The sequence below is a fragment of the Lissotriton helveticus genome, chromosome 9 (assembly GCF_964261635.1).
Source record: "Lissotriton helveticus chromosome 9, aLisHel1.1, whole genome shotgun sequence".
Classification (NCBI taxonomy): Eukaryota; Metazoa; Chordata; class Amphibia; order Caudata; family Salamandridae; genus Lissotriton; species Lissotriton helveticus.
In genome coordinates, this window is record NC_136070.1 from 42819625 (window position 1) to 42846260 (window position 26636).

At 46.8% G+C, this 26636-nt stretch overlaps 1 protein-coding gene across 6 annotated transcripts in view; it reads left to right on the forward strand.

The window, feature by feature from the left end:
* Positions 1–26636, forward strand: part of NOVA1 (NOVA alternative splicing regulator 1) — a 635377-nt gene that overhangs the window by 190479 nt on the left and 418262 nt on the right. For 2 of the 6 annotated variants that reach the window (XM_078659420.1, XM_078659422.1), the window contains exons 1-2: positions 1565–1790; positions 3573–3716. In XM_078659420.1, coding sequence (XP_078515546.1) covers positions 1649–1790; positions 3573–3716 — 286 coding nt within the window. In that variant the 5' untranslated portion in view covers positions 1565–1648. Of the gene's footprint in view, positions 1–1564; positions 1791–2433; positions 2567–2784; positions 2817–3210; positions 3228–3572; positions 3717–26636 lie in introns of those variants that run through there. The other 4 variants (XM_078659421.1, XM_078659423.1, XM_078659425.1 and 1 more) reach the window with 4 other exon arrangements.

A 26636-nucleotide genomic window follows, 5' to 3' on the forward strand; every position in this document is an offset into this window, starting at 1 on the left:
CTATGGCTCTAGCCGTCTTCATAATGAGAGGTCATCATTACCTGTTAGGTCTGTCTGAAATCGGGGTTGCCTTGTAGTTGATACCTTATGTTAATGTGTTCATGCACAGCAATACGACTTGATGGTTTATTTTAAAAAGGTTGAGTCAAACATGGCCTAATTTCTGTGGTGTGAAGAGTGTATGTGTCAGTGGCTGTAAGCCTATATTTTTTATTATGAAAATGTTCTGTGAAAAGCTATATGTTTTTTAAGTTGCTTGTTTTTGACGAGACGGCATGTATGCAGGTATTTTGTGTCACGGAAACGTGCGAATTAATGAAGCAGACAGGGTTAATGAGGTTAGTCACCTTTCTGGCAGCTGATGGCACCCTGGTAATTCTTGTGAAGCCATTTCGGGGAGATCCAGATTTATTTACCCCCCCTGTAATTGAGTACAATATTCCAATGCCGTTGTAGCATTTAGTTGTGGGCGCAATTGGACTTTAATGTAGCGGCTGGACGTTGAATTATTGAATCTTATTGTAGGTCACTGGGTTCTGAGGTTCGAGTCCACAGTACCTCTTGGATTCAGCCTACAACTGGTCTGCGCCGCTGTATGAGATGTGGATTCTGAAAGGAACACGTGGGTCTGCAGTACAGAGGCCACAGGACACGAGAAGTGGGCACACCCTGTAATTAAGGAGCCTTAACTTCTGACTGCTCTGGGCCTACCCCACCCGGACTTCTCACGGGCATTATGGGGCTTCTAAGCACCCGCGGGGGTTGGGTGCAATAACCTCTAGTGAGTGGAACCAGTTAAGGTAGATATTGTAAGAGCTTGGGAGAGGGTGCATTAGACTTACGGCAGGAGAATACATAGCTTAATCAATGTCGGTGACGTGTGGATAGGGTAAGTGAGGGGTCAAAATGGGGTCGATAGGGTTCTTTGTGTGGGGGAGGGACAAATAGGGTCAGGAATGGGGCATTGCAAGAACATCAGCACGGGTCAGATAGGGTGAGTGGGGGAAAGTACATGGAAAGTGGGCTAAGCGTGTGGGCTGGGAGGGTCTCTGTACTCGGCCCCCGCCTCCTCTATTGCTCTGCTTCCAATTGTAGCTTAGCGGGTGAAGTTTCAAGTCTTCTGGGTCTGGAGCTGCTGCGGGCTGCCCCGTACAGTGACCTGGCCCCGTTCCTTGTGCTCGGTCTGTGGAGTTGATAGGGTGACAGGGCTCCGGCGGTGCATGCCTTCTCCTCGGGGGCTTTCCTGCTCTCCCTCTGCCCAGCTTCACTGGGGGAGGGGCGCTCGGACCGAGACCCCTCTACACCCGTGTAGATGCCAGGGCTGAGGGCGTCGGTGGTGCGGGCGGGCGGGCGCTGGGGCTGGTGTTCTGCACAGCATTTCTTCTCTCTGCCCGGCTCCACTGTACATCCGAGAGGGGAGGGGCGAGGGGGTAAGGCAGCTTTCTGTACGCGATCAGGGGTGCCAGGGCGCCCGTCTCTGGAGCTCGGGGTGCCGGTGGGTGCTGGGGGGTCGGGTCCTCTATTTACCTTCTCTTCCTCTGCCCCGCGTCACTGTAGAGCAGGGAGGGGTGGGGGCTGTACATGAGAATTATCCTCCTCCTCTGGTTCCTCCAGTCTCTCCCTCTGTCAGTCTCTGCTCAAAGCAAACATGATGGCGGCGGCTCCCATCCAGCAGAACGGCACCCACAGCGGCGGGGGGGTGCCCATCGACCTGGACCCTCCCGACTCCAGGAAGAGGCCACTGGAGGCGCCCTCCGAGGCGGGCAGCACTAAGAGGACCAACACGGGCGGTGCGTACCTACTGGGGGCCAGCAGGGCGAGTGAGCCGGCGAGATCCGCACCCCAGGGGGCTGCCCCCACCCAACACACTGACAGCCCCGGCAAAATGGCCACCCTCACACCCCTGCCCCCCCTACCCCTCTAATAAAAGGCAACATAACCTCTGGCCAGGAGCTCACCCTGGATCCGAGCCTCTGGGGTTCGCCGGTCTCTGTGGGGGTGCAGGGTCCAACTCTTCGCCCCCTACCCCAGAGAGCACGTGCTGACGGACTGGTGCAGGTCCAGTGGTGGAAGATGAATGCGCTGCATGTCGGAAGAGGTGGGGGGAGCGCAGGGCTGGAGTTGTCAGATACGGCGGGAGCCAATGTGCAAACCCTGCTCTTTGCATCACTTCTCGCCCCAAACATTGCATCCTCCTGCTGTCTTATTAACACACCCGGCTCCGCACTTACCTACTCCTTTGCCCGGAAAGAGAGAAGTCGAATTAAAACATTTTATTTCTATTTTCAGGGGGAGGCTGGGAGTGGGGAGGGGGTGGGGGCTGGCTTCCCGGAGATGAGTTATAACAGTCCCACATCTCCCGTCCCCCGTATTGGAGCCCTAACAATGCACCGATGCAGAGGTGAATTTACTTGCTCGGGATTTGCAAGCTCTCTCACTGGGTTGCTGGCCACAGCTGGTTTGGATGTGTTGTAACCACCTTCTCCAGCACCTCAGATGGACCTGCACTTTTATCATAAACTGTACAGGGATATTTATTTTCTGGAACATGTTGAGATTATACAAAGTTAGTTACATTGATTTCTTTTGCTTTTCATTTCGGAAGCACGTGATATAATCTTGCTGCCGTTTTATTATAAGATGTGAATGTTTCTTTTCCCCCCTCCCCCACACTAACGTTTTTTTCTCTCCCCCACCACCTCCACCCCTTCGCAAGGGGAGGGGTAAGTTTTGGACCATTTTCAGGTCACTATTTGCATTTTCTTTTTCCCAGTCCTAGTAGTTCTTGAGCCGGGTGGGGGCTATGGTGAACCAAGGTGGGTGGAAATAGGAATGTGTAGCTTGTCATCTTTTAAAGTGTATTGCAATTAAGGCGTTTGATAATGAAAAAGGGAGAGTTAGATCGTGCCTTTGACGAGCTTAGAGGAGATCGCTGCCGTCTGAGAAGATTTCACGACTGCACGCCCGGATTACTCCTGCAACTGATTCCGCATTGTCCCGAAATCTTTTTTTGGCAATCGCTTGACGCCTAGAATAGAACATTTTAAGGAGCCGGTTTTGGGATTTTTCCAGACGCGGATATGTTGTACGCTCGAGGAAAGCCTCTGCAACTCTCTGGCTTTATTTTTGATTTTACAAATTGCAAAATGCCTCCTAACTGTCATGTAGCAATCCAAGCTGGGTGCATTTTTCACGCGGTCACTGGTCAATCTGGCATTTTTGCGAGGGTGCTGCTGCTTCACATGCATGCGTTTTGGGGGGTTTGTGTTAGGAAAGCAGGTTTTTGTATGGACTATCACAGCGCGTTTGTACAGCAATTATATGTCATAACGTATATACTGTCCTTTTACTACTGCAACCTCACGATTTTGCGTTTATTTTCTTAATGCTTACAGTAATTTTAGAGGATTTAGGCATGTGATGATAACACACATCGGGTGGATTTATGTCTATTTCTGTGCATTTCTGTATGTTTGGTGGCACTCCAGGGTGCGCCTTTGGGGTGGACTGGGGGTGAAGCCACTCTTGCCGGATGCCGCTAACCCTCTGTACCTGTTGTTTGTTTTATTTAGAAGATGGACAGTATTTCCTCAAGGTGCTCATCCCGAGTTATGCTGCTGGGTCCATCATTGGGAAAGGAGGACAGACTATAGTGCAGCTGCAGAAGGAGACGGGTGCCACCATCAAGCTCTCCAAGTCCAAAGACTTCTACCCAGGTAGGTGCCAGCCCGGCTCTCCGACATCCCCTACGCCTGCCTGTGCTGTGCGCAAAGTGCCCTTTGCGCTCTTGGAAGCGGCGGCGCTCGGCTGCGCGCAGAAGGGCAGTCGACTGCTCCTTTTCAGCCTGCAGAGTGGCGCCAGCAAGCTTATGTCACCCCCGAAACAAAGCAACAGAAACTTGAACGCAGAGTTTGATTAAAACGCAAGACCCAGAGATTGCCAAAAAAAAGCAAATCTGTGACCCCTCGTGCCGCACGCGTCGTTGTGTTTTGGAAACTGAGCTGAATAAATAAAGGGGTGTACGGCGCTACCCAAATAACTACGTGCGCCGTTCGGAGCCTCTTGCTGCCTCACTGCACAGTCGTCGGAGGAGAGAAAAGCATCAGGGCTGCCTCCCCCGACGCCTCTTTCACCTTGGTGTTTTAAAGAAGATAAAAACGGCCACTGAGAGTTCAGGGATGTCTTGAGAAATGTTTAGGTATTTCGGAAAGCGCCAGCCTTGTTTACACCACTGCGCAGTTACCGTGTGGACTGTGTACACACAGCCCCCTCTGAACAAAAGGCAAGGTTTTATTTTCCTCTTTGTGATTGTCATTCTATGGCCAGCAACGAGTGCGAAGGGACCCAGACCGCTGCCTTAAAGGCAACTGCCGGGTTCATGAAACTGTGACACCTTGGTGGCGAGCGTACTCCCATCGGATGCACGTTTTCTCGCAAGCTAGCGCTGTGATACCCATCATCGAGGGGCTGTGGGCGTTTGTATTTAGGGGAAGACGTCAGACCGTAGCAGGGTCTCTATCACGTTCACGGTGACCCACCCTTGCTTTCGGCGCGGGGGCGGGGAGGGTGAGTGTACCAAGCACAGCTGCTGGATTCCAGGGATCTCACTCCAGAGATGAACGAATTCCTTAGAACACCACAGGCGCCTGGTGTAACCAAAACATCGTAGTGACAGATCCATAGCAGCAGCGCGCAAACCCTTCCTCCAGAGCGGCCACGGTATGGATCCTGGACAGCCCTTTGCTGTTTTTGATGTATATATAGTGTGTCCATACCCGGAAGTGAAGATTCTGTGACCCAGTGCTAATACAACATGCCTGTAAACCTTCTATCATCCCATTTGCTGCCACCCCCTTACACACACTCAAAAAAGAAAAAAAATGCTGCGTTTCTATATTTTGTCAAATCATATAATACAAAATGGTTATGCGATGGCCACTGAAATAATTGCAAGCTATGGCTAGAAGAAACTGATAGTGGAAAGAAAAACATTGAACATTGAATTAATAAGTGGGCAGTTTTGGGAATGGAGTTGCGAAGCAAATTGAATTCACTGCTCCTTAGATTAAAACAAAATGTATTTTTGTTGCATTATACACGAGCTAATGTCAGATGTGTGGGGATGTGCTGGAAAATTGATGTTTGTGAAGAGTAATCCAGATTGCTAATTAAATGTCGTGTTCCCTTTTATGTGGCGGTAAATAGAGTAGCTTCAGAGTGTGCGCATCTGGGGCTGCTTTTTCAAAATCCCGTTTTCACTGTGGTATGTTTCTTGACATTTGTATCTTTTTCAGTTTATTCTTGAGCACATTGAAGAAACATAAAAATTGCAGCTGCTTCTTACATTTTAGTGTCCCTTTTACGTTACTTGTGCAATTTCACTACCTAGCGCCTTTGCTCCTTTGTAAACTTTCCCAGTTTGGGCAGATGTTAAGTGACGCACAGGGAGATAACCTGGCTGGCCTAGGAATACACAGTGCTTTCAAGTAGAGAAGTCTAAATTAGAACCTAGGTCTTCTGGATTCACAGCCAGAGTGTTCCCAGGTGGTCTCCCTTATGAGTAATGAGACGGCAACCCCCCCATGGTCGCATTCAGAGCATTGAACAGTGATACATTCTGTGCCAGGTGTGAGAGCGATGTGTGAGAGGCAGCTAACAAGTGAAGACAGGCGAGTGACTAGGTGAAATTAGACTGATAATTCTTATAGAGTGCACACTAACGTAGATCATCTGTTGGTGCTTGGCTCTGACCCACACTTTAGTGAAAAATGTAAAACAACCTGGCTCTGAACAGTTTTCTGTGGTATATCGGGGACTTGGAAAGTTGATTCCTTGTACTATGCTGGCACATTGTTTTCAGTTAAACCAGTCAAAGGCAATCAAAGGTCCAAGTATGGAGATTTTGGTTTCTGAGCTAGAGGAGATTTGACCAGACGTGGAATGAATTCTGAAGTGCACCTCTTTAGAAGGCCGACTTGTTTGCGTGGGGTCATACAAATGTGGTATCTGGCTCTGAAAATGTGCTTTGTCCCAATGCACGTGGGATACTGTTGATAACTAATGTCATCAAGACCTATAGCTGGATGCTTGAAGAGGGTCCCGCATGCTCTGTGCGAGCCTAACTCCCCCCGCCCCCCTGGATTTTAGGGCCAGTTCATACAAATTTGGAAGATAATGCTGGACTACACCTACAATTTGCACTGTTTTACACATTTTTGATAATATTAGAGCCCCCAGTTCTGTTCCTTGGTAAACTACTACCATCCTTATTTCACTAGTGTATGCCTGTCAGTTGTAACTCACTGCCTGTTGATTGATTGTGAAGCAGGACGTTTTCAGGCCCCTTGTCAGGCTAAATGTACAATTACCTTTTATGTTTTTTCTCTTTTTCAAATGAAAGCAATTCCTATGTCAAAAGGTCCATTCCTCCCACACCTCAAACACACTGGTGTGTTTGACGTACTTTCCAAAGTCATTGCACCTTCAAGCATGCTTGAAATAGGTGTAAGTTAAGAGTTGTAGAGGCAGTGGGGAAAGCATTGCAAATGTTTATTAATATTCGAAAAAATAGACTTTGAGTATTTACATTTTCAATGTCTTTCCCATAGAGCTTGAAGCTGAGCGTCTTTTCCCCTACAGCCACCTTACACTTTGGACTGCAGATAATCTAGCCCGCTTGGAGATTTTACGCTGTTGTAAGGGCTTTTTGCAGATCCTGACCTTGTAATTCCGGATCCATGATACCTGATCACTGGTTCTTTTCTTGTAGCAAGTGTCACTTATGTGTGCAGTGAAGTACCTCTGTTTTGTAGTTTAGTGTACAGTGCAGCGTGGGGGTGGGGGGAGATGCGGACCATGCATCAGACCATTTTGATAGCAGACAGACAAAAGAACAACAGCACTCGAGGAAGACACAGAAAGTATGAGGGTAATATCGAGCCGGATGCGTAAAATCCAAATCATGATCATTACACTAGACAGTCACACATACCTCCCCCCTGGGATTCAACAATGTATCAAAGCAGACGTGATTTTATGCGTGCCACCATAAGTGTGTGTAAATCTCATGAGGCTGTTTCTTATCTGCTGTACCTTTACATCCCAAACAAAAGGGATTGTCTCCTCCCTAATAGCATTACTTCCCCTAAGGGATGCTTTGATTTGACATCTTGCGCTGCATGAAATAAGCACAGTGTCTAGGCACCAAAATTCAACTACATCACGCCGATTGTTGGTAGATACTTTTGAGGGATTTTTGCCTCTGAGACACCAAGCCACATTCACGAGGGTTGCCATTTTCAATTTGTAGCAATGCACAGATGTTTTGTTTCCCCTTGAGAACTTCCTTACCCACATCTATTGAGTGTGCTTTGGTTCTGGGACGATTCCAATGCCTAACGTGTTTTTTTTTATGGCGAGTGTCTGTTGCACCGCACATTAAATTCAGTATCTCCATTACGATGATTTGTATGGTGACTATCTGTTGCACTGCACATTATATTAAATGTTTGTCTCCAATACTGTGATATGCAATTTTAGAGCTAACAGTTAACCAGTTGGAAGTGGGGCAAGTCTGGGTACGGAATGCCTGGTTAGTGGGTGGTCTTTGGGAGGGAGAGCAGGTCACCATGAACTAGAACAACTTGATAAGATTTTGAGACAATGGCCAAATGCTGAACTCAATAGACTTGGAGATCAGCAACATCAATCTCATCATTTGAAAGCATTGTTTTGCTGATTGAAATATCTATTGCCACATTTCTGGAGGAAGTTGCACTGAGAAGTGACTTAAGCTTCCATGCTGTTGTTCTTGCGGCTCTTTCTTTCCGTTCCCACTATGTTTATATCTCTCCAATAGGGCTCACACATTTATACGTTTTAGTCATGAAACAAACTTGTCCAGGGGACTGGTAGCTAACATTCTAGTAACTGGTTCAAGTGTGGGAGCTGGTAATATAAATAAGGTTCACTAGATACACAGGCAATAATTTTGGCAATTGTTCATATCTCCTCTCAAAACAGGCAGCATCATTCCAGTTAAATAGATTATGTGCACAACGCATCAAACTTTGAGAATGGTATGTGCAGTGTAAGTGCACGGCCTGCATTAGTGTTTATTAACCCCTGAATTAATTGATGACATTTCTACATCTTTGGACATTTGTAAAGTGCTTAAAAACCTACCAGATTCAATGCCTCACTAACGATGCTTTCAGAGAGAGGCATTCGTTTCTGAACAAGGAGGGTTTCATTGCTTGTTGGGAAGCTGTTAGATTGAACATTTTGCACATGACTCAGTTGTCTGATTCCCAAACGTTTCAGCATTTACGGCTAGCAGACACCCAGTCGACCAAATCTGTTTAATTTTGTGGCTTATTTGTGCTTATACAGGTTGCTGTACAAGGCTGTGATTTCCTTTTCTGTGGCTTTTCTTTTGGCTGAAAAAACATGATGTGTGATTTCTCTTCATTTTTAGTCAGGACCATAAGCTTCTTACTGCAGTAAAGGCTGGACTGTCTACAAGATGTGTGGAAAACGGCTCATAGTTTTATATCCAGAATGAATGACTTGAATTCTGTTTGGAACTGGACAATCATATTTTCAAGGATCTAACTAGGCTCAATTTTTCCCTCTCACCCCGTATTTTTGTCTTAGAGAGGACCACGGTGCTACTTCACTTAAGGTGCAAGCAAAAGTGTTCTCTTTTTAAGATAAAAACGATTTATACTGATGACATACTGTCAGGTTTGGTCTCTTTGTAAGTGAGAGAGAAAATACACTAATATTTTAATTTTAGTCTGTGGGTTTTGCTTGCATCTCTTTCGCTTTTGAAAATGGGACTGGCCTTTGGCATTGGATTTGAATATAAATTTGTGTGCTGCAAAGGGGGTTTAACGCCCAAGATTATAGTACTGGGAAGGAGAAAGTAACAATCATAAGACGAAGGCCTATTTTTAATTGATTTTTAAAGTAAGTGCTGCCCATTTTTAACCAAAAATTAATTGAGGATAGACATCAAATATTAATGCTCTTCAAAGACTTTCTTGATTTAAGTGCATTGATGGTTCAGAAACAGAATTGCATGTTGGTGCCTTAATTTGTGGAGTTTGACAGGCAACTAAAAAAGAGACATATTTGTGTTTCTCTGAAAAATATGGATTGACAAATGAAATGTTGTAATTTGAATTGATTCTTTTAGTAGCAGGGCCTTGGTAAATATTGACTATCTCAGCATTGACTATCTCAGCAGACCAGGTCAAACTGCATTCTAAAGTAAGGGAAATGCTTTGCTTACAGTACCCCTTTCAAGGAAATGCTTGATCATTTGTTTACTTCCTAAGTGATTTTGTTGTGGATGAGGAAAATGAAACACACAGTGATAGTGATGTTTCCAGGATCACACAATATTTGCAGTTGGAAAAGCCAGAACCAAAGCAGAACTACACTTCTGATAATTAGGCCCCCAGACCAGATACTGCCACCTCTGTCATAATGGAACAGAAAAATAGTATGCAGACTGTCACAAGTGTATTGATCAATGTATTGTGAATTATTGTCATGGTTATTTCAGCCCTTGTTCTACATAGCAAAATATATAACTTAAGAAGAAATAATATGTAAGTAGTCTATGTAGATAGTGACTAAATACCTGGGATTCAGTGCTGCAAAGTAAAACAAGCATTGACACAACTACAGGGTCTCAGTTGGCAAGCTGGTGTTATTTTTCTTTCTTTTTTAAATAAGTATTGTATGAATATACAATAAAAAGAAAAGAAAAAGAAAACGTCTTGCGCCAAAATGTGGCAGACATAAGCTTTCAATAAAATTTAAATATATGATTTTCACTGAATAGTACGGGTTCTTCCTAACACGCAAGTATACATGGAACAAGTAAATAAATCCATCGTAGTTTTAAGCACATCACAGGAAAACATGGTTCATATTGGCAGAAAGAAAATGTGCTTTTGGCTTTGAATGAATGCAAACTGAAGACATTGTTTAATTAAACAAGGATGACTAAAAATGAAAAAAGGAGGAAATAAGGGGAACAAAACACAGCCACATAAATTCCATCCACCATCACACCTCCAGCCATACTGAAGTGCACCTCTTCTTAGACAGACGGTGTGGTGTGCAAGTGATCAAGCAAAGGGCCACCATGGTGCAACAGAGTCAGCCGCTAAAGTGCCTGACCCATTGCCACATGCAATATTATATGGTGAATGAATGCAAAAGGTCAATGACGGTTGAACGAACCAATGGCTAAAGAGGGCTGGCTGGAAGCACTCCGATGTATGGTAGTATGTCAGAATATTGTTGCCAGAAATCTCCTCTGCCATAAATAGCATGTTCTAACTATTGTGCACAAACATATTGTGTCATTGGGTGCAGATTTTCTATCATTAACTCCAAGGAGGCGATACATTTGCAAACGTTCTTAGGACTCAATATTTATGTGAGATAACATTCCGATAATGAAGTTCTGGGATCATATCCTATGAATGTATATATATATGCACGTTTCTTTTTAGGTTTTTTATTCTGTTTAGATTTTTTTCTTCAATTAGATGAATCTGATGAGGTAGCTACAGCCGTTTCTGGGATGGACCTAAAAAAGCCCTTCAGAAGTGTTTGTGGCTAGTTTCGAAAAGCTGAAAGTTGAGCGACGACTTCTACTTGCAGGCACAGAACATGCGTTGTACCCCAAAGTGATACATAATGATATCTCGTAGTGTTCGCCGCATCGCTTTACGAAGCAAAAGGCAATGCTGGCCCTGCAGTCGGTATCTGGTAGGTGGTAGCACCCTTAAAACCCCTCTCCTGTCTGGCAGCCCCCCGGCCTTTACTGCCGTCTGTGAATTGCAAGATCTTTGCAATTCGGTGTGCAGGATTTCTCCCGCTATTATGTATTCGGCGGTTTTCGATTCTTTAGGTTTGTATGTCGCCTTCTAGTAAACTCTAATAAAAGGGCTTCCTAGCTAAGCCCTATTCCACTGCTGAACATGGAACCGCACATTATAGATCCCACATCGAGTTCTTGGGCCGTGCGCGCGCCTTTATACCTACATATAAACATCCACGACCAAGGGCACGTGCAGCGGACTCGGCAGCACGTGGAAAAGGAACATTTCTGAGTCTTCCAAGCAGTGCTCAGACAGTAAATTCTCCTCTGTTGCCCACACTGCATGTTAAGTCATAACTAGGCTAGTCTCAGTTTTATAATACTCATTTTTGAAAACATATTGTCCGAAGGAAAGGATCTGTTGAACGTTTTGTTGTAGTGCACTTCGATGAGCTTTGCCTCTCTGACTCGTCTATTTAATACATGCATGATGTCACCGAAAGCAGACACACCCCAATTAAGATGTGTCATTGCAGCCAACTGCGGTCTCCAGTTCATGGAAAACAGAATCCTTCCCCCATATACCCTATCCGGCCAGAAAAGAAACCCTTGATGATATAGGGAATCTTCGAACCGCGCCAAAGATTGTTTGCCTGAAGAATTTCCCTATCAAGACCCATTTCTGTACTAAGCTTTGAAAGGGATACCACTCATGCAGTAGACCAGAAAGAAAACCCGACGCAGACCTGCTTATATATTGCAACTCTCTTACAGTTAGGAAATGACGTGGGTTAGGCACGCTCTGAAATAAAAGTGGACTAGTTCATTCGGTGAGCTAAATGCACAATTAAGATTTCCTCTTTGATTATGCCGCACATCTTGGCAAATATTTGATGGCGCTTTGGTTTCACTATAGTAGAAGGGCTGGCATTGTTTCCTTCGGTAACTGCTTTGTCTTTGGGCATTTTAATTGAAAGACGCGGGGGATAGGACCATAGATATAAGGTGTAAATAAATGACGGTATAATCTGTGCTTTGCCTGCCAAAACATCACATGAGGGCAGGAATGTAAAACGTGCAGTCTTAGTGGCTGTACTAGATGAGGCAAAGCCGTTGCATTCATATTATATGTGAAGTGTTTGGAGTCTTAACCATGACATGATATTGGAAGTAAGAATAGCTCTTGTTTGCAGTTAGAGTGCTGCCACGTGGGAATTATGGAATGTATTTCTGTATTTATTTTTCAATTTACTGCAGCATGAACCAGGCCCTGTTCGGCATCAGAGGTCTACTACTATTTACACAAGATGACATCATTGTGCCTTGGGGGCCTGTTTCTTGTCATTGTTGTGCCCAGGCAGTTAAGTGTTCGAAAATAAAACTGCAACATCAAGGCCGCTATTAGATGTCTGGATACAGACCGTCACAGGCAGCGTCACCAGAAGTGACACAACATATCTGAGAGTGTCAGTAGCAGTGAGACATTATTCACTCAGATGATGGGGGTCCATGTCCTGTACCTCAGTCGTGCACATCCAAGTTCACGAGGAGTGGACACGCCAGCAGTGGAAAGTAAGATTTCTGAGTCTTCCACGCAGTGCTCAAACATTTTCCGCTCTGACAACACGGATGGAATTCTCTGTAGCACACACTGCATATTGAGTCACATCTCGGACATTCTCATTTGTATGATAAAAATACTTAAAACATTGGCTGAGAGAAGCGACGTATTGATCGGTTAAAGGTTTTCTAGTGCGCCCTGATGAGTTCGGCCTGGCTCGCTGACTGGTCTGTGTGATGTATTCACAAGGCCCCGTGATAAGCAGAAGGAGCTTCGTATGCCACCGGAACATAATATAAGGACTTTGGCATCGAAAGAGATCCCTCCTTGTAGAAGAAATTGACAAGTTAGCGGGGCTCATACATTGCACTGCTTCTTTTCCCTATTGCTACAACTATCTACAGCACTCCAATGCCTTACTAAATAAATGCACAAAACAGAAGAGCTTTAAAATGCACTAAACAAGGATTTCATTATAGGATTTTCTTCTTCCTCATAAGGGGTCAGGTCATTCCATATTGTGATTGAATGTGGTATCTCTCGCTGATTGAATCCTGCCTGCCTGTCAGGCCACTTCTCACACATGCACTTCTACAAAGGAGACTCCTTGTACGGTTCTTATGTGGGTCCGTAACACCTAAATATGTTTTTTTAGTGCCTTCTTAAAGCAAGTCAAATTGGACGGATATCTTAGCAATTCTCTGAGAGAGTTCCAGATCATACTGACCGAGTTGATAGTCACTGTCACTCTCCTCAGAGCGTCGCAACACTTCTTACTGAAGTAGCTGTGAGCGCTTTATATATGGTCTCAATCAATCAATCAGGTAGATGAGCCTGAGGCAGACAAAGCTCTTAACCCTTAATTTTAAGGTTGACTTGTGGGACTTTCAAAAACAATTTATCCTGACATTTTTTTTTGTCACAGTAGAGGGAAATTCTGCTGGATAGATAAAGATGGGCCAAGTACATGTATTCATCCAACAGCAGTGTATACATGTATACATCCAGCAGCCAAGTTTGAATAGGATTCCATCTTAATACTGGTAACCAGTGAAGGGCTTTAGAGCTGCTGCTGTACCATGATCGCTTCTACCCAACTCTGAGACTAGTTTGAGTGAGACATTCTGGGCCATCTGCAACCGATAGAGCCATGCAGCTGGAGGGTCATTGTAGATGCAGTTATATTAATGCAGTCTCAAGTTAATAACAGCCACCACAACTTCAAGGCAGAAGAGAGTGAGTGCATGACGCGTCTCACCTTGCTTGTTGGTGGCAGCAACTCTTAATTACAAGCCCTTGCTTACCTAGAGGCATGATCTGCTTCACACTTTGGCCTTAGATACTGTCTCTGTCTTTTACACAACTGTCGGTTTGGGGAAGTTGCGAGGAGGGTGACTCTCTCCATGGTTCCAATTAGGATTATAAATGACTGGGGATAGATGGAGTTCACAAAGAATTCACAGCTTTAATGTCCCTCAGTACTAATATCCTACATATTTAGGTGCTTTTATTACAAATAATGCAGTAGTATACAAACCCATATTTCACAGGGATTGCTATGGAATATAGATTTCACCATCATAATGATATCCCCCAAACCACTCTGCGGAGCTTTACATTGTGAAGGATTTTGAGAGTATTTGGCTTGGAGGACCACACTATGCAGCAAGGTTATCTAATTTATGTCTAAAAAATTTCAATCTAGGTGGCAAATTATATATTAGCTAGAAACAACATTCTTTGTTAACTCTAAATAATAGGTAGTAAAATGATATGGCAACTGTGGTAAATATATAATTATGTGGTAAACCCTGCAGTCATTGTATCACATAAATCCGAAGTCCCTCACCATTGCCCATTGTTATATCAATAATTTATTCAAGCAAGTATATAACACCTAAACATTTTAAACAGGTTTTCAAGCTAACTAACCAACACAAAAATGTAATATAAAACTACATAACAGTAATGTGTAATATGTAGCCATCTCTGGGTTCTCTCCAGGTGTGCAACGCCCATTGGGCTCAAAGGGGTTCAACACCCCCCCCCCGTCGTGTGTGTCAGACCAGCTGAGACAGCTTCCCAGCTTCCCGGGCACAAACACAGCCCCACCTGAGTGCTTCACAGGTCTTTAAAAGACCATTCGCTTGTTAATGAGGCTTTGTTGTTATTTTAGTCCTTTTTAGAGCCCTTCTATCTCCATTCTGCACACTGCTGGAAGAACTAGCCCCACCCGAAATTTTTCTTAGCCCCCCGAAATGTGGTTCTAGTTGCTTCTCTGACTCTCACACACGTTCCCCATCGAGACCCTCTGGGAAAAGTGCTTGACTGCAAAGCAGGACCATTAACTTATCAAGGGTAGTTATTCTTCTGATGGCTGGCCATAGTTCCCATTGTGAACAACAGGCTACAATACACCAGACAAAAAGCCCAAATGCATTGATACAGTGGGTAAAAAGGCCTTTTACAAGCTTGCGGACATATTAAGATTCGAAAACTAAACATCCTTGCTGGATCGTTTGACAAGTAACTGAGGGAATTTTGGAACAGTTTACTCAGCTTTTGCCCGGGCACAATAGCCAGAGCTTGAGGGGGGCAGTGAATAAAAGTTTTAGGGTCTCCAGTCGGTTATATGCTCACCAAAGAATGTGGTTGAGCTTTCCGCCTATGCCTATTAAGTGTAAATTGTAAATTGATTCTTGTATAGTGCACTACTCACCCACAAGGGTCTCAAGGCGCTTGTACGAATACTGCTGTGGAACCCATCCTGGCTTTCCCTGTGAGGTGTCCACTCCTGGGCACCACCAAGGTGGAGGCCAGGCATCCTTAGCGTTGTGGGGTCTGTTGTGGAGATTAAGCAAGCTATTGCCCAGAGTTGCAGAGTGGGACTCCATGATTGGAATAGGCACCGAGGCGAGAATTATCAGGTCCGTGGAATTTTAAGCCCAAGACCCGCCGAGGCGGGGAATTGAACCCTGGTCCCGGGCTAGACCTCTGCATCAGGGTCTGCCGCTCTAACCATTGAGCCACACTTCTCCACCTTCGCCTATTGTCATGAAATCGCCATGAGAAGTCCCTCATGGCGTTATCCGGTGGAAAAGAAGCCCAAAATCTAACCAAAGTGCCTGGATCTATATTACTTTGCTGATGAGATAAAGGCTTACGTGGACAATATGAAGTTTGTCAGCCTGGAAATGAAGACGGGGTTTAACAAGCTTCAAAATAAGACCTCTGACACCTCCATGCATAAATAATAGCAACACCCGTATTATCGCGGGCAAGCATACCAAATAAAAAACAGAGCAATGAACTACCCTTTGGCTGTATTTGTAGAGGCTCCTCTAAACAATAAGTAGTAATTACGTACTTCTGCCTCACTATGAAGCACCCTAGTGAAAGGAAACTGTGCACATCGTCTTGAAGAATAGAAGAGTGTGGTAAAGGTCTAGAAAGAGCATCCTCTGAAAGACAGACAGACATCATCTGCTGTTGGATTTATGGCATCTTGGATTTTCATTGTTGCTCGTTTCTGCTTCAGCATGAAGCCTCGTCAGTTATGCCTAGATGTCCTGTGGTGGCCAAAGCAGAAACTTGAAAAGACAAATACAACACAGGTGTCATTGAATCATAAAGCAAACATCAATCCATTAGTTTATCCCATAGTTTTCTTTCACAGCACATGGTGTGGTTCTGTACAAGTGAAATGGTGCATATACTCGTGAAACAAATGCATATAACATCTGTGATATTATGAGTGTAGTCATGGACTCCTTATGTGGCTGTTTTGCTGTTTTGATTATTTTACATGTTCTTCCTAATTCCATTTTTTTATTTGTGTCTGTTGTGGAATTTGTATAAAACGAATTATCATTGTTCTGGCCAGCATGGTTCATTTCTACAGCTTTCATACACAGATAACCTGGTTATACAAAACACATCATATTCTTTGTAAGTTATATACAGGCATTTAAATACCCCAAAGGTATGGCTATGCTGAATTATCGAGAGATTATTTGAGCGCAGACTGCCGATGTAGCGGTGCACTGTTGTGTGCTGTACTGCATCCAACGGTGGAGGCTGATTACCAGCCCCCTTGGTGTTGTTGGTAGGAGTCCACCTGACAACCACCCGATTTTACGCATCAGTGAGGTGGAGATGCGTCCCCGTGCCCTGATGAAATTGCCAAAAAGTGATCAGGCAATGAAACATGTGGGCCGTTCAAGCTAAAATGGCCTAAACATGCCACTTCTTTCAACTGAGTGTGGACATCATGGAAATAAAGTATGTGTGGAATAGATGTTAATAACTCACTTTTAATCTTTGGGCAAATAACAAACAGCTGTCCCAAGCAAATAGTAGCACTTCCCAAACAAATTGTAAGGCATACGGCCTAAGGTGATTAGGTAGAGTCGAATTTGGAGCGGCATATATCATTCACTGGCCCATCCTTGGACATCTTTGGACATCTTTGGACAAATAACGAACAGCTGTCCCAAACTAATAGTAATTTTTTCAAGTTTCGGACTAGAACATTAAAGCTTTGTCTCAACAGTAGGAGGGCTCGCACATTATGGCATAAGTCAGTTGACTGTGAGATGACCGCATTAAACACCACACTGGAGCAACAGCTATACATAACAGTACCATACAGTATATACCTGAGCAGTCATAATCTCACATTACAATGTGTACAGAACAAGAGATAATGGCAGGCACTCTGTGGCGCCAGTAGACCTTCATCCTGCCGAAAGAAGTTCTAGGCCAGATTATAGCCATTCAGTGCACATCATGGAACAAAGATCTTTGTGTATATATGAACGCTGGAACATGTAAATAAGAAATAAGTTGTCCTACCATTCCTCCAGATCACAGATCTCCAGGATAGAGTTAATCAAGACCAGGTATCATACCCTATATGCTGACCGAGCCTGCAAGAAGGCTGGAAGGTTTGGCGACGGAGAACCTGGGTAAACAAGGATGCACATGGATGAACTTGTACGTACACAGTGGACAAGGCGTAAGGCGTAAGGTCCCAGAGCGAGGTATCTTTGCTGAAGGTTACTACTTACTTGTCTGTGTTGAGCTTGAGGCAGTTGTTTATCAACTATCTTGTGACTTCAGTAATGCAGGTGGAGAAATTGGTACAATGCTTGGCATCTTGTTGAAGAGGGAGATTAGGAGCCGAGTGTCATCAGCATTAGATATTATATTGATTCTGTTTGATCGGATGATACTGATGAGTGTTGTCATGCAGGCATTAAACAGAGTGAGGCTGAATGAGGATCCTTGTGCAACTCCGCAATTGAGGTTGACAGGTTTGGTGGTGCTGATTTACTCATGGTAACCAGAGGAGCTCATTCCAGATCTTCACTGCACTTTTCCTCTTATTGTGTACCTTATGAACATATATCTCACACACAAAGACAACGCTGCACCAGAGCGTTTCTGTTCATCTCATGCCTTCACCATGCAAAGCAGCATTTATTGAAAAGTTAAAGGTCTGTGAAAGTGACAGGTCAGAAGACCAGGGTGCTCTTACTGATAAATTAAGTGGTAGCGATCTGTTTCTGCCTGGTGATCTCAGTGTCCGCTGGGGGCCTGCTTCCTGCATTCAGCAATTAGGACAGTTTTACATGTTTACTAGCCACTTTGGACTATATAAGGTGATCATTATTATCATATTTACAGGTAGTGTTTTCCTCTCCTCATGTAAAATGTTACATTCAACAAATGCATTTCCCTTAGAAATGTACTTTATGAGTCTCTCACATCAGCCGAAGCATGCTACACTTTAAGGGATAGAAGAATGGTATTGTTTTCATCCCTGCCGTGATTTATACCCAATAGCCCCACTCACCCTCTTCCTTGCTGTTATTTTCTCCTGCACCATTGTGAGAAATTGGGTTGTTGGATGAATAGGGTGTTAACCCTGCTCAAGCAACAGCCACAATCCCTGTCAGGGTGAACCCCAAAAGAAACTAAATTAAACTGTGCTTGATTTAATGGTAGCTTGGCACAAAAGCATTCAGGCTTAGCTAAAAGGCAGTGTGTAAAGTATTTATGCAGTACACAAACAGTAATAAAGTGAAAACACAACACAAGAAAAACCCCTCACAATTTTTGAAAAATTGACTACCTTTCAATAAATTATTTGACACCAAAACAGTATAAATCAAGTCAGTAGAACCAGAGTTATGAATCTATAAAATTCATGGTAAAAATTAGCGCCTAAAAGATCAAAGCGCCAACCGTGGACATTTAGTCGTTGAAGATCGGATCAAATTAGAAAAATATGGCCGGCTACGATGGAGCGCGAGTAGGAAACAAAAAATGGATTGGCCCGGTCGACACTTACCCTTTAGTCTTGAAAGAAATTTGAAGAAACAGTCTCTGAGAAGGTAAAAGTTCAGCTGGGCAAGGCTGCAAGCAGTGTCCATGGAGGAGCAGTCATCATTAAGGAACCACTGGACAAAGTCCTGGTTAAGATTTCTATGTTTGGGCTAGTCTCTTTTTTTGAAGTTGAAAATCTCCAGCTGAATGACACTAGAGGCTGTAGTCGACAAGAGTTCCATGAGGCCGCATACCCTATTAGCAAAGGACCACTAAACAGCAACTGCATAGAAGAATGTAGCTGGAGCTGCCATGAAGTCAGGACGATAGGCGATGCACATTGAGCAGATAGACGAGTATGTTGGTCCTGGACTCCTCTCGGGTCTCAGAGCAGTTTCTTGTCCAAACTTTTCTACGTCCCAAATTTTGGATCTTGGCTATCAATCCAATCCAATCCAAAAATTCTTTATTTCGGCCACATAGGCCATAAAAGAAACAGTAAAAATACATACAGATAAAAGACAATATATACAATAAAAACCAACTGGACCTGCAGTGTTTAGAAAAACATGGTAAAATAGATTAACCAGACATTTTCTTCCTTCTTATCCATGCTGCCATTAAGAATTTGGAAACCGCAAACACAATGTGGCCCAGGGTGTTGGTTTTCAGCACCCTGTAGGCTTGTAAGTGGTTACTGAAGCCCAGATTCCGGCATAGAGGGGCTAGCCAGCGCCTCCTCGGGCTCCGATAAACATGGCAACAGAACATTATGTGTAAGTCATCTTCATCCTTAACTTTACAGCATGGGCAAAGCTTGTCGCCCCCTAACGACCATTTATAGGTGAAGACTTTAGTAGGGAGCGTACCAAACCTCCATTGCAGGAACAATTTCCTCGCCAAAAGAGGGTAAATAAAATCCATAAAAGGTTCAAAAGCATAAGAATTTTTGGATACTATAAAACGTCCCATCAGGGTGCCACTGTCATATGCACTGTCCATATCAGCGAGGGTTTTGTTCTTATAGAGGAGTGCCAGGGTTTTGCGCGAAATCCTTCTACAACCCTGAGCTGGGTCATCCCATAGGTCTGGCAAATTCAGGCTGGAACATTCCGACTTGATGAGTGCCAGCCAAGGGATCTTACCATTAACATCCAGCCTCAAGACGTGTATAAGGTCCTGCCTATAGTGATGCAGCTCCTCAGTGGACCATAACCGATGCCAGTACTTCACCGGTTTCGACCGCAGATCCTCTGCGATTGACGGGAGGCCCAGGTCAAGTCTTAGGGGGAGGAGTGGTGTGCCTTGCGGGAGAGCAAGAAGACGTCTGAGGAAACAGTTTTCCACCCCTGCCATGACCTTCCCAGCTTTATGGCCCCACAGCTCACTGCCATACAAGGCAGCTGCCTTCGCCTGAGTCCTGTACATTTCCAGGGCCGGACTGACAGGCTTAAAGGTGGACTTGTTGGATACCCTCAGGAGTGCGCCCGATAGCTGGGAGAGTTTCAACCTAGATCTAGCCACCTGGGAATCCCATGTCAGGTTTTCTTGGAGTGAGACCCCCAGATATGTAAAGGTGGAAACCCTTTCCAGACTGGTTTCCCCCAGTTTTGGATTGGGTCTGGTCTTGGTCGGAGGGTTGAAGATCATGAACTTAGTTTTTTCCGTGTTCACCTCCAACCCATGTTGTCGACAAAAGTGACCAAAACCATCCACAATCCTCTGGATCCCCATGGGGGATTTGGAAAGAAGGAGGGTATCATCGGCAAACATAATTGCCGGCACCCTCCTTCCTGCCAAAACCGGGGCGTCATTATCCCCAACAGCGTCAAGGTGTTGAATGACGCTGTTGATGTACAGACAGAACAGTGTCGGAGCCAGGACACAGCCCTGTCTGACACCTCGGCGGACCGGGAATTTACCCGAGGGCTTGCCATCCCTCCCACACCTCACTACCGCAAAGTTGTTCTCATGCAGCCTAATGATGATTCTAAGGAGGTGGGGGGGAACTCCTAGCTTCTGCAGAACCTCCCATAACTTCCCCCTCGGGACGAGGTCGAAGGCTGACCTCAGGTCCACGAAGACCATGTACAGTCGACCTCCCTCTAGCGTAACCGTCTTCCAGTACAGGAGAAGGAGGCGAAAGATTTGGTCCATGGTCGACGTGTTCTTCCTGAAGCCAGCCTGTAGGGGGCTCAGGATGTCATTGACCTCGACCCAATCTAGGAGATGGTCCAAGATGAGGCGCGCAAAGAGTTTTTGGGGCACATCTATGAGGCTTATAGGCCTGTAATTGGAAGGGAGCAGAGTAGAGCCCTTCTTATGGATGGGCACAATCTCTGCCCCCAACCACGACCCAGGGATCGCCATACCTCCGAGAATGGCATTAAATAAAACGAGAAGGTATGGGCCCCAGATATCCGGGTGGTGCCTAAACAGATCCCCGGGTAACCTATCCAGGCCTGGCGCCTTCCCCACTGCTAGACGTTCTAGGGCAAGCTCCACTTCCCCCAGGGATAGTTCCATTCCGAACTCCTGAGTACCCAAGGGCAGTTGCAGCTCTGCGGCCGGGGAGGGACTGGTATCTTGATAGAGAGCCCCAAAGTGGGCCTCCCAGACCGCGGGGGCTATATTAGACTCAATCGCTTTGCTGAGTTCCCCTGACCCATTATTTACAAGGGCCCAAAATTTCCGGGAGTCCCTGAATTTGAGGGCATCGTAGAGGTCCTGCCAATGCTCCCAGTCCCACTCGGTCCTTGCAGCCGCCAGCACTGATTTATGGTGGTTCCTTAGGTCACGTACTTTGGCCTTGTCTGACCCCTCTTTTATGGCTGCAATGAGCTCAGATTTTGCTGCCCTGCAGTCTGAGGTATACCAGGTGGGGACAGGGGTCCTTTTCTTTCGGATTGGGACCTCCGGATGGAATACCTCGGCCAAGTCCCTCACTAAAACCTGGTGAATGTTTCCCAGTTTCTCACAGTAATCAAGGGTTCTTGGTTCATTCAGGAGAGCATCCACCTCCATAAAGCTTGGGAGCGCCAGCTCATATAATTTCTTGATAGACTCTTCCGACCTTACAAGCTTTCCCCACTTAACCCGGCGCCTGTTTGTGGTCAGGAGCAAATCCCCCATATCAACCCCTTGGCCAGCTGGGGATGAATCCGTCAGGGGCAAAGGGCACACAATATTTAGGCAAAGGGCGTTGTGGTCGCTGTCTGACCTCTTAATAACCCTAAAGTCCAACACTTTGGGCCAAAGTGAAATGTCCACCATGATATAATCTAGCCTCGACTCATGGCCCCTCCTGTTGAAAGTACACACCGAGGGGGTATCGGAGGGGGTACGACCATTACACGCCCTCAGCGCGCTATTCAAGGTAAGGGACATGAGTTGTAAGGCTAGAGGGGACCAGGCTTTAGGGTGAGGAGAAGAAGAGGGTGGAACCCCCCAGTGGTCGTCCTCGGCCGTAAGGACACCATCGAGTAAACCTTCCAGAGGTTCAAAGTGGCAATTGAAGTCTCCTCCAAGTACCACCTTGTAGTCACCCGGAAGTTGGCCCAGGAAGGAAGCCAAATCATTTAGGGTAGGTGATTCACTTGGCGAGGCGACCGGGCGCGAGTAGACGTTGACAATAGCCCACGGAGTTTTGCCAGGCCAAGTGAGCCGCACACACTGGATGTCCTGCGAACACGTGCGAACCTGCTCCGCTTGGCACCCAGTGTGACTCGCAATCCAGATCGCCAAGCCACCAGATGGCCTCCCCCTCCCAGCCCATTTGGCAGGGATTTCAAATACTTCAAACCCTCTCCTGGTCTGAGCGGCCCTCGCCCAAGTCTCCTGAAGGAGAAGAATATCACATCCACCTACCAGGGAGTCCCATTCAGGAGAGCCTTCCTTGTTCGCAATTCCTGCCACATTCCAGGAGAGAATTTTCAGTCCTGGATCTAGTGGCAGGCTGCCCTGAGCTCCAGCAGGAGGTTGCGGGGTAGCCATGGGTAAACCAACGTCTAAGGCACCGGTTCCGCCGACAGCGGTGGCAGCAGGACCAGCCCGCTCCACTGCCCCTGTTTGCGGAATACGGGCTGACCCGGTGTTAAGTGGGGGACCCAGTTGGCACAGATTGTCAATCGTATCCGCCCCTTGCTTATTAGCGGCCTGGAGCCGGGTAGATCCCAACATAGGGATCACACCCAATCCCACACGGCTTTGCACGTCATGCACCCTATTCTCAGGAGCAGATAAGATTGGCCTGGTTTGTGGTCAATCGACCTGATCCAGACAGGAAAACCTGTTGTGGTGCATGAAGTTTGCCTGAGCAGTTGGTAGGGAGTGCCTTGGTCTGTAGCGGGAGCCATCTACAGCAAAGCCCACCCTGGTCCATCCCTTCTCACTCCCTCCCACCGTGTTGCTACCACTAGGATAAAAATAAGAGAGGGGTACAAGTTCTATTGTGGACTTATCAGGCCTTACAAGCCAGTTGCAGATGTAGTTTGCAACGTGTGGGCTCCTAAAACTTAAGACGATGCAGTCCCCTGACCTGTTCTTTTTGGTAGGGCCAATCCATGTATGTATAGTATGTATGTATAGGCATTTATATAGCGCACTACTTACCCGTAGGGTCCCAAGGCGCTTCGACCGCTGCGAAACCCTTCCTGCCTTCCCTGAGAGATGGTCCCTTAATGGGTATCTCCAGGGTGAGACCAGGCATCCCCGGCGGTCTGGTGGGGCCGTTAGTGAAGATGAGGCAAGCTAATGCCCAGAGTTGCCAAGTGTGAACGCTGATCAGAGTGGGCACCGAGGCGAGAGAATTATCGAGTCCGCTGACCCTGGTCCAGAAACCTGCCGCGCCGGGAATCGAACCCTGGTCCCGGGCCGTCCTCTGCTCTCGGGTCTGCCGCCTCTAACCAGTGAGCCACACTACTTCACTGGGATCCTCCTTACCATCAGAACCTCACCCTTCAAGTTTGGAGGCAGCGGTCTATTAATACTGAGCCAGCTTATGACCTTATTGCGTAGGGAGTCTTGAGACTCCCTAACACCACCAGCTAGCTCAGGAACTCCCACCATGATTGCCGTATATGGAACAGCTTCTGGGGGCAGATTGACCTCCCTGCGTCTATCTGGGGGAGGGACACAACCATCACTTGGGGCATTTGTGGGACCCACTGTCGCCCTTGACTGCGGCGCAAGCGGCGGCGCAGGGGGTAACTTAGATCTCCTAGGGGCCGGAACAGGGGGCCTAGGCACTGGAGGTAACAAAGTGCGCGTCTGTGAAGTAGACGCACCATTTGCACTAGGCAATGCCCTACTGGAAACCTGGGGCAATGTGGAAGGAGGTAAGCTATTCCCAGGTGGTTCCCCGGTGGCTACGGGGGCGTTAGTAGTTACACCAGGGCTTCTCCTAGTATGGATATTTTCCCGGGACTGGAGTAGATTCTCTATAGCCTCTAATCTAACTGAAATGGGGGTTAACAAATTCTTGATAATAGCTGTAAGGGAATTGATTACTATATCTGAACTATTAGAAGATAGCCCACCAAAGATAAATGGGCCCGCCGCCGCTGGTGATAACACAGGAGCTGGCGAGGCCACAAGATCCGACCCAGACCCAGATAAAATGAGCTCAGGGGAGACCGAAATATCTGTACTATCTTCAAGGGTTGATTCAGATGCAACAATTTTTGCCCTTTTTGCCCTCTTTATTTCAGCAGGCCTTTTTCTTTTTAGAGGCTGTGCCACCCCACTATCTACAAGGACTGTTGACAGGGCCGCTTGACCCGCTTCCAACGTGTTTAGACCCATGTTATCCAGGACAGCAGAGTGGTCGGAAATCCCCGTTGGCCGTGGGGAATCCCGATCCCTCTGCATAACCGGAGTTCTTAACTGTCGAAGTACCGACTCAATAGTCTGGTCGATGCTGTCCAGTAGAGACATATGGGTAGCGTCCGTGGTGATGGGTGTACTAGCATCATTTGAGACAGATTCCCCAAGGTCCAAGAACACACTTTCAGGACCCATCTCAAGGTGAGAGTCCGTAGATGAGTGACACTTGCTGATTTGGGAGCTCGCCTTGGGAAATTTTTTTTCCAAAGTGCTTGTGCCATGTTGTACCGACTTACTCCTTAGAGCTCTAGATGCCATAATGAGGTAAATGATAGGACAATTTGGCGGGGGCGTTAGAGGGGGGGCCCGGTCCGGTCTCTCCCGGCCTCTAACGGCCTAGAACGGCCCGCTCTTTGCCCGGTCTTCGCCCCGGTGACCGCCCCGCGCGCGTCCCGCTGCGCGCGTGAGGAGGTTCTCCTAAGTATGACAATGGGGCGTGGCACTGGGAGGGGGCGCGAGGCGCGGCGGGAAGAGGAACCAGCTGGCGCTGCCAGATGGACTGCTGGTCCTCGCAGTCCCGCTCGCCTCCGCCTCTCACCTCCGCTGCGGCCGGTCCAGGAATCAGCAATCCCCCAGCTGTATGTGAGCACCCAACCACTCCTGTGGCAAGGAAAGCAGGCAACAGTCCGAACTCCTCACACGAGCGGCACCCGCGGAGCGGGGGCCGCGAGGAGTAAAAAGCACTACCAGGCAGGGGGGCGTGGCACTGGGAGGGGGCGCGAGGCGCGGCGGGAAGAGGAACCAGCTGGCGCTGCCAGATGGACTGCTGGTCCTCGCAGTCCCGCTCGCCTCCGCCTCTCACCTCCGCTGCGGCCGGTCCAGGAATCAGCAATACCCCAGCTGTATGTGAGCACCCAACCACTCCTGTGGCAAGGAAAGCAGGCAACAGTCCGAACTCCTCACACGAGCGGCACCCGCGGAGCGGGGGCCGCGAGGAGTAAAAAGCACTACCAGGCAGGGGGGCGTGGCACTGGGAGGGGGCGCGAGGCGCGGCGGGAAGAGGAACCAGCTGGCGCTGCCAGATGGACTGCTGGTCCTCGCAGTCCCGCTCGCCTCCGCCTCTCACCTCCGCTGCGGCCGGTCCAGGAATCAGCAATCCCCCAGCTGTATGTGAGCACCCAACCACTCCTGTGGCAAGGAAAGCAGGCAACAGTCCGAACTCCTCACACGAGCGGCACTTGGCTATCTGGGTACCTGTAATACCATCACCATGGGTCCAGTACTGGAGGGGCACAAGTTGGGGGTTAGGACTTACTCTGTCCCTGAGCTTCTGATCAGGAGCCCAGCCATTTAGCCCTTGGAGTCACTCTGGTAGATCTGGGTTCAAGCAGTGGAACAGGGCTCAAGAAGCAGGGCTGGCCTCTGGGGTCTCAAAGCAGGCTTCAGGCAGCAAAGTTTCCCCTCCAGGTGCCTTAAAACAGTCTTCTGAAATACACAGAAGGCCACAGCATCAGGCGGTCCTCTGAGATTCCTTCTGCAGGTCCAGAAAGTGAACTGAAGAGTGGATCCGAGGGTACGATTTTTTTTATCCCTGCTGCCTTCTTTGAAGTAGGAGAAGTTTCAAGAGAATTCTCTTGGAAGTTCTTGAAGTTTCCTGCCTCCCCTGCCCTGGCTCCACGCTGGCTGTATGAACAATGCAGTGGTGACAAGTCCTTTGCGTGAAGGCAGGGGCACAGCCTATTGATTTGCAGCAAGTGGGGCTGTGTCCAGCTCCGCTCCCCTCATCCTTCCACTGAACACCCAGCAAAGCACACCATGTTCTTCTATTGTGTGGCTGTCTGTGAGGATTAGGCAAAGTCCTACTACCAACTACACCCAGTCATGTGATTCAAAAACAGGATGCAGGCCCCAAATATCTAAGGCAGGAAAATGGCAACTTTGTAAAAGTGGTATTTTTTAAAACTGTAACTTAAAATTTGACTTTATCATTAATGAGGATTTTTAATTACAATTCCCCAGACACCAAACATTAAATGTTCGCCTGTTCTCAATGGAAATTAAGCACTTTCAAGATTTATT